Source organism: Juglans microcarpa x Juglans regia, chromosome 2D (genome assembly GCF_004785595.1).
Source record: "Juglans microcarpa x Juglans regia isolate MS1-56 chromosome 2D, Jm3101_v1.0, whole genome shotgun sequence".
NCBI classification, from domain to species: domain Eukaryota; kingdom Viridiplantae; phylum Streptophyta; class Magnoliopsida; order Fagales; family Juglandaceae; genus Juglans; species Juglans microcarpa x Juglans regia.
In genome coordinates, this window is record NC_054596.1 from 5,897,008 (window position 1) to 5,905,745 (window position 8,738).

General features: G+C 36.5%; 1 protein-coding gene across 1 annotated transcript; it reads right to left on the reverse strand.

The window, feature by feature from the left end:
* Positions 1 to 1,164: 1,164 nt before the first annotated feature.
* On the reverse strand, positions 1,165 to 4,583 carry LOC121250790 (probable inactive receptor kinase At1g48480). Its single transcript, XM_041150006.1, has 2 exons — positions 3,086 to 4,583; positions 1,165 to 2,150 (listed from the first exon to the last, which is right to left on the reverse strand). The coding sequence occupies exons 1-2, from the start codon at positions 4,566 to 4,568 to the stop codon at positions 1,480 to 1,482; spliced, it is 2,154 nt and encodes a 717-aa protein (XP_041005940.1). The 5' UTR covers positions 4,569 to 4,583; the 3' UTR covers positions 1,165 to 1,479.
* Between the last annotated feature and the right edge of the window lie 4,155 nt (positions 4,584 to 8,738).

Here is an 8,738-nt window from a genome sequence, read left to right on the forward strand (position 1 = left end):
GGATCTCTGTCCCGCCTGGTTTTTTCTCTCGATTTCAGCCAGTTGGTTGTGGGAGGTGGTTATGGCAGCCAGTTATATCATAATGCCCTTGACAGCAAGGTCGCCAGCCTAGAAACTAGATAAATAATTTGTGAGGACAACATGGTCACCTTAAATATTGATGGACCATTCTTTAAGCATATTCAAGGTCTTATCTTATTTCCTTTTCAATCAGAAATATCCCTTGGATTGATATTTCAAATATGGATTGCCATATCGTTTTCTCTATGTTCTGAAGCATTGATGCCTGACCTAACATTTTAATACCCATATGATATGTCATAATGTCTAGACCATTCTTTCAGCATATTTAAGGTGTTTCTTATGCAAATTTTCCTTTTTCTATCGATCGAAGTGGTCATTGAATAGTTTTTTTTTTTTTTTTTTTTTTTTTTTTCAGTTCACAATACAATAAGAACAAATCAACCTGAATCTTCTAAAACATTGACACCCAACCTAACGTGTGAAGACCGTTGTAAGTACCATAATATCAAAATCTTTTGTACCACCGGAAAGCAAACAGACTAATAAATTTCTCTGCTCCTGCTTTATTAAAACAAATAAATAAACAACCAACCAGACAACTTTGTTTCAACAAATTTAAAGCTATACAAGAAGCAAAAGAAACATAGAATAAAATTATATTAATAGTACTGTGGATCGGGAATCCAATATGAACAAAATAACGTACAAAATCATTCAGTCACCTAAAAAAGGAAACATTTGAATTCTTAAAATACATACACTACCATACTAATATATATAGCTGCAAAAGTACTAAGTGGTCCCTTCTGTAAAAGGTATTAAAGGAAAAAAGAAAAGGGAAGAAAATTAAAAACAAAAGCTTGGTCGATTCTCAGAAGTAGGATGAACCCAGTAAACAGCCAAAGCATCTGATAAGCCTGCTAAAACGAGTCGATGGCAAGAGATCGTTGATCTTTTTTTCATGTAGGCAGGTCTTCTTTTGAGTAGAGCATTGCACCAGAAATCTGCTTCTTCCTCTTCTTTTTCCTTTTTTTGTTTATTAATAAAGTAAGGCAAGCTAATAATGAAATGGAGAGGATCTTCAAAACAACAGTCGTGTAAACAAAATATTGCAAATAAATCCAACAATCTTATCATGAATAACCAAAGTCAAAAATCTTAATCAAACTAGAGTATAGGAACAGTTATTCACAATATTAACACAACCAAATAAAGATAATAGCATTTGAGATTCCCATTGAAATTAAATACATTGAACTACAGGGTTTATACAAACCCCTGCCACTAAATTGAGTAAAGACAAGAAGATATAAAAAGAATAAAGAGGCAAGCGACCTTGCAAAGTTGATTTTAAAGATGACAACCCATGAATGAACACTAATATATAGCACTAAATAATTTAGTACGATGAATATAGGGCAGTGAAGGAAGATTTATGATCTTTCTTTGATAATATTATGCAGATGACGGTGCTCCTGAATCAACTGATTGCAACCGAGGCGACAACCCTTCATCCACATCAGTAGACAAGTCCCGTGTTGTTTCTTGCTCTTGCTGTGAACTAGAAATTAGACACAGATCCTCAATTCGTTTTGTCAACTCAGCCATTGAAGGACGCCTATCAGGGTACTGAGCAGTACATTCAAGACCTATCTGTAAGAGCTGAACCATTTCCTCCTCAACGCTCTGGTACCTGAGTAGCTCAAGGTCAAACACCTCAGAAGTCCACTCCTCATGAACAACAGACTTGACCCATCTTGGGAGGTCTACGCCTTCCTCATTCAGCAGGGCATGAGTGGGAGGCTTCCCAGTAAGCAGCTCCAAAAGTAACACACCAAAGCTGTAGACATCTGCTTTTTGGGATACATTACGAGTATCTGTGACCTCTGGGGCACGATAACCATCAATGCGGTTTGGAGTGGAGGTGGGAAGTGCAAGGGATGCAAGACCGAAGTCAGAGACCCGAGCTTCATACGAGCTGGTGAGGAGGATATTCGATGACTTGATGTTGCCATGGGAAATTGTGGGGCCATGTGAATGTAGGAATCCAATTGCCCTGGCAGCTCCAAGAGCAATGCCAGTCCTGGTTTCCCAATTCAATGGAGTCCTACCAGACCCTCTGTTTCCTGCAATGAAACAATAGAGACGCGAATGAGATATAAAAGGAAGTAAACCCAGCAAAGGACCTCGACATTCATTGTTTTGATGTGCCTTTCATCCAGAGCTTTTATCTCGAAATCAATAAGCAGGAAAATTTGATTTTCAATTAAATGTTTTACATCGCAAAAACCAGTATTCATTGTTTTTCTTCCTTTCCAGTTGGTGGTGGGCTGATGGGATTTTTAGAGGGAGGAAAAATTGAATACGCACACAGCATTCATCCGCGGATAGACAAAAGCCCTCAAGACGACTAGAGTCCTGAGTTGGACTGTCAATGCCAGTTTCAATGAGAGAATGGACACTTCATTGCAAATGCACCACATAATAATGTGTACAGAAAAACCATTGAAATCAAACGCACAGATAACTGATCAACTCACTGGTCTTCAACAAGTGGACAGATGTACAAGTACTGGAATACCAGCATAAAAATCAGAGAAAGCACGCAAGCATTATCCTAAATGAAAGAACTGTGTATGCACAATTACAGCTGCATACAAACACAACCATTTCCTTAAGACGGTTAAAAAGAATGCCAACTATCTATATATGAAAAACTGAAATTCAGGACGTTGATGATCCAGGAAAAGCACTGTACTTTGCAATTGGAGGCGATATGGTGCCAGACATATATTATCTCTATCTAGAATAGCAATTCATTGAGAACAAGTGGTAATTGCCCAAGCAAAAGAATAGTGACGATATATTTCTTAAATATAATGATAGGAGAAAAAATCAGCAATGATACATACTCACTTCAGGAAAAACAAATCAACAATGATAGAAAGCGTGTAGTGACACAGACTCAGCACAATATAAACATAATTGAACTCAAATTTTCGATTTGGCCAAAAAACAAGAAATCTAATTATCCCAGGAAAGCCAAGAAGGAAATGCTCACCATGCAAAAGTGCAGATATGCTTCCCATGGGAACGTAATCATAAACGAGAAGGCTCTCCTCCGTGCTGAAATAGAAACCCCTCAGTGTGACCAAATTCACATGAACCATGCTTCCAATCTGTCCGATCCTTTCCCGGAATTCCTTATCCGACAGGGTCACCTCCTTCAACCTCTTCACCACCACAGTCATCCCTGTCTCCAAAGTAGCCTTATACGCCGTCCCGAACGTCCCCTTCCCGAGTACCTCAGCCGATGCTCTCAATAAATCCTCCAAATCAAATGTCTTGGCCACATTCCCAAAGAACACCAAACTCTTACTCCCGCCACGCCTCTTACTCCCTCTCGAATGTTCAGCACTCGCACCCATACTCTCACTATCTAACGCCACCTTCTCCCTCGGAATCTCAACCCCGCCACGCTTCGCTACCGCAACTTCGTTGGATTTCCCGCCGCTCTTCCTTCGACAGAAAATAACCAAAACAAGCACAATGAGCGCAAAACCAAGAAACGACCCAATTACAATCCCCGCAATTGCTCCACCGGACAACTTTCTTCGGTTCCCACTTCCCGGGCAGCCCTGCAACGGCTTCCCACATAGCGAGTTACCTTCAAAAGAGTTGGCGGGCAAACCCGAAAGCCGTTGCGGCACTGGCCCATTTAAACGATTGAAAGAAACATTAAACTGAGGAAGAGGGGTGATATCAATGTCAGGAATGGACCCGGTGAGATTGTTCTTCTCCAGAAACAGAGTGCCCAATCTCGTCAAATTGTTAATACGAGGCGAAATCTCCCCGGAAAAGTTATTGTAAGCGAGATTTACACGCACCAGACTCTTCAGATCGTACAGGGACCCGGGGATTTCACCGGAGAAATGATTTTGTTGCAAATAGAGGTTCCTGAGTTGGGCGAGGTTGGCCAAGTCGGGCGGTATGGGCCCGGAGAGCGAATTGATGCGGAGGGAGAGGGTGACGAGTTGTGTGAGGTTCCCGATTCCAACAGGCAGTGGACCAGACAGGCCCATGGCGGGGAAGCGCAGCTCTGTCACACGGTCGTTCGTGCAGTTGACGCCGTTCCACTTGCATGGATTCTCGACCAAGATGTCCCAGCGAAGCAATCGTCCCCCCACGGCTTGACGGAGCGTCAATAAAGCAGCCCTGTCCGACGACAGATCTAAGGCTCCACAGGTTAAAACACTCGAACAGATTGAAAGAACAAACAGGAAAAAAACTGGCCGATCCCGTACTTGCACTTGCTCCATCTTTAATCTCGGACCCCAAAAAGTTGAAAAGAATGATAAAGAGAAACGCAGTCCAAAGCTGTCTGTGACTGAGAGAGAGCTATCAGTATGATTTCTCGGAGGGGGAGGCTCGAACTCCGGTGAAGCTGCTCTGAGTAATAAACCCTGAAAGCCGAAGAGAGGGTTGAAAAAAACCCCCCCACACCGGGCGCTCTGACTCTGAGTTGGCCGAGACGTTGACGGCATTAATGCAAAGGTACCGTCTCCTTTTTATTAAATAAATAATTTAAATTAACGTGCGAAACGTCATCCAAAGTAAGTTTTGGGGAATGCACGACTCTGATTACCATGAAGATTTAAGGAAGCTTCCCTTTTCCCTTTTGTTGATGGAATTTATGACGTAATTTTACAAGACCGATAGAGATATCAAATTTTACGATTTATTTTTATTTTTAAAAGAGAAAGTATTATTACTTTATAACAACTTGTTTATCATTATTTAATAAAATTTTATTATTTTAAATTTTATTTTAATTTGATGAGTCATAAGCAATATTATTTTTAAAGAATTGTTGTATTCTCAAGTGTGTAGAGTATAGAGTTTTGTTACATATAAATCGGTCTGTTAATACACTACTTATAGAGAGATCTATTTTAATTTTAGAAAAACTAAAACACCAATCATTCTTTAGCATAATTGATGTGGAAAGTCAACGATGTGTTGGGTGTGTTAAAAGAATAGCATATTAAATAGATTTCCTTAATTTTTAAAAATTATCTTCCAAAGTTTTGCCTCTTTTTAATAATGGATAAATAGTAGTGAGACCATTTCTAGTCAAACAATAAAATAGAGATCAATGTTAGGATGGGTCCAAATATTACAACATGGCAAATTATTTCGGTATTAGCTGTGATATATGTTCATGCTCTTTATACAATAGTTACTCTGTTGACATTTGTTATTCCATGGGTCACAACCATTATCCATACTCTCTCTTCTGCTAAAACTAATGGGTTATATACGATAGCATTGTGGTTTTTAATATATTATTGTTACTATTTATCCCGAAATTTTATTCTCATTAATCATATTAGTTGATATATCGTAGTCTAATTGACTTTTTATGTCAATCATTTAAATAGAAAATCACTTATTATATCAAACGCATCGCCAGATATAATTAAAAGTGATAAAACGTACTAATGAATAATATAATTTTCTTTTTTAATATTTTGAATTAAGATTTCTCTAAATTGATTGTAGAAGTGCTCAAAACAACTTGAAGAAGTCTTGACTCTTGACTCTCCTATCCTTAAATTTAAAATACTAAATATCAAAAGTATTTATAGTTTGTAATCTACTTCTCCTTTGCATTTTAATTGAATATTTTTCTTTGAAGCCGGTCGTCTCAATTTTCATTGTTTAGACTTTACAATGCTGTTTACAGTTAATGTTTATAAATACAGACAAAAGAAGTTGTTGTATGGAACAATGGAATCAAAAATATTGTAAAATATTAAATTAATGCTGCTAAATAAGCTGTTGATGCCATAAATATTTGAGTAATGATATAGATACAACATATGGTATAATATATTATACAACAATATTATAAAATGAGGATATTTTTATAAAATTATGTTATTTTTATAAGATATTTTATAAAAATATAATTCATTTAAAATATAATTATGTAAAATATTATAAATAATATTATGTATAAATCATCTTCCTAAATATTTTCCCCGGCCATGATAATTTCCGACTCTTTGCCGGCGCGGATGAATAGTTTGCACACATTTTTTTAATGCTCTGTGGAAAGTCGGCCACTGTTTTTTTTTTTTTTTTTTTTTTTAAATTAATGAAAGACTTTAAAATTTCTAAGGACTAATATTAACTTCCCAAAGCCAAATGGATCAAACATAATATGGGTTACAATAAATAAATTATTTCACGAACTTGCGAGAGAAGAAATAAGGTTTTCTCGGAAAAATAAAGCCATTAAAGACAACTAACAATGAATAGAAAAAATAAATAAATATAGTGACTACAATACACTAAATTATAAACAGGCTCACAATTCTCTCACTCTTAATCAGTTATTATTTACTTATTCACATCCTACTATTTACTTCTTCACATCTTATGAAAAACATACTCACACTTTATGAAAAAAAAAAAACTGTAGGTGTGGGATGTGGGTTGTGATGGAATTTTCTCCACTACTCAAAGCCCAATGGGCCTCTGCTCAATGCTCGACACGAGGGCCCCCAAGCATGTGCAAGAGGTGGAACTTTTGTCAAGGAGGGGTGTCGAATAGTTGACAAGACAAATCAATCTAACAGTCTGTGGCCGCTTTCAAAACCTAGATACTTGCTTAGAGTGCAGTGGGAAATAGGGGTATAAATTTAAACCGAGAAACCGAAAAATCGGACCGGACCAAACTGGACCGGACCGGTTGGTCAGGTTTTGAACCGGTTCGGTCCGGAACCAGTTCCTATATTATGAAAACCGGCTGGAACCGGTCTGGTTTCGGTTCCGTAATTTTCGGAATCGGACCGGACCGAACCGGACCGGTTGGAAAAAATACATATATAAAAATTAATTTTATATATTATACAAAATATTTTTATATATAAGTTTTATATATAATATATAATTATATTTCATATTATAATTTATAAATTATAACATAAAATGTTAATCTTAAATATGAACATTTGTAATTTTTTTGCTCATATGTTATTAATATAATTATATATAAGATAATTTTATTATAATTTATAAAATAAAAGTTTAATCTTTAAGATGAAAATTTAATTGATCATATGCTTTAAACGTAATATATATATATTAAAATTATTAATAGCATTTTATTATAAGAAGAAATAATTTATTATATATTTTTTACATTTTAAAAAAACCGGAAAACCAGACCGGACCGGAAACCGGTAAAACCGGATGTACCGGTTTAGGAGGGTAGCCGGGGCGTAATCGGTTTTGAAAAATAAAAAACCAGTACATACCGGTTCGGTTCTAGATTTTGTCCAAAACCGGACCGGACCGGACCGGTTACACCCCTAGTGGGAAATGCAGAGGGCCTTCGATTCATCGGCAGCAGACCATCCACGACTCATATAGACCAAATGCGAAGTAAGGAAACCACACCATATTAATTGCACTGTTGTTGAGTTATATGCCACATTTATGGAGTAGTCACAGAACCACGCCGCATTAAAGAATGTTTGACAACAAAAGCAGAAAGGAAGGCATAGACTTTGTGGAGACAAAGACGATTTGCATTCTCAACCCACGATATAAATAACTAGCTACAGGTACAAAAAAGATTTTTTGATCCCTAAATTCTTTTACTTATTAATAAATTTTTAAAAATATTTACTAACTTTAGTATCGGAGGTTATCTGACTCCAAAGTCGCCCTCTTCAAGTTGCATTACTCTCTATCTTTTACAGATTCATTTTCGAAGATTTGAGTTGTCAAAATCTAACTTAAAAGTATTCGAAACACAACATTAACATGAATTAATAGCATTTAATGTATAATATCAATACAAGCTATATACAATATGACAAAAATTCAATCATTTGTCTGTACGTGCAAGAAATGTTCACAGTGGTAATGATAGTAAAACATAATAATCATGTTTTATTATTATTTTTAATTAAGGAATAATACAAAATTTATTAAATATTATGACACCAAACCAACAACATGAGTATAAAATAATCCACCATTTTTCAAAAGTTTGCCACCAGCATGTATTTCCTTTAAAAATAAAAATAAAAAATTTGAGAAAAATAAAAAAGAAGCTAGTCTCGAAGGTTTTCTGATCGGAGAATCTGACAGCCGAATGATTGAGCAGTGGGAAGAAGAATCCAAAAGCCGTCACCGACTGTTGCAAAAGTGAAGCTTCGACTGGTCGGTTAATCATGCGATATGTTTGTGGGCCATTCGCAATCCATCCAGGGAAGGATAAACCAACATTTTAAATACTTAACGTGTCAACAGATTGTTGGCCGAATGTCAAGTACCTGCGCCTTTGTACATTGATTGGGTCACCGATCGATTCTTCAACTGTGCCTTGGCATGAAAATTACAAAAGGGCCCAGTTGCCGGGCCAACACAGAGACTTTAGTAACCACTAGTTTTCATAGGGAAAGAAATAACAATATCTTCGCTAACAGCTCTGTGCGCGCAATCATATTCAGTCTACACTTGTTGCTTTGGATCAACAAGAATTGAGCAAGATCCTTGCTCCCAAAAGCTGTCTACAGTTCGAGAGATAGACATAATAGTTGATGCTGTCTATGAACAATATAAGGATAACATTTAATATTTTATTTGAATCTACACATTCTGTCTATTTCTTTAATCGTAATAAAAAATATTTGTAA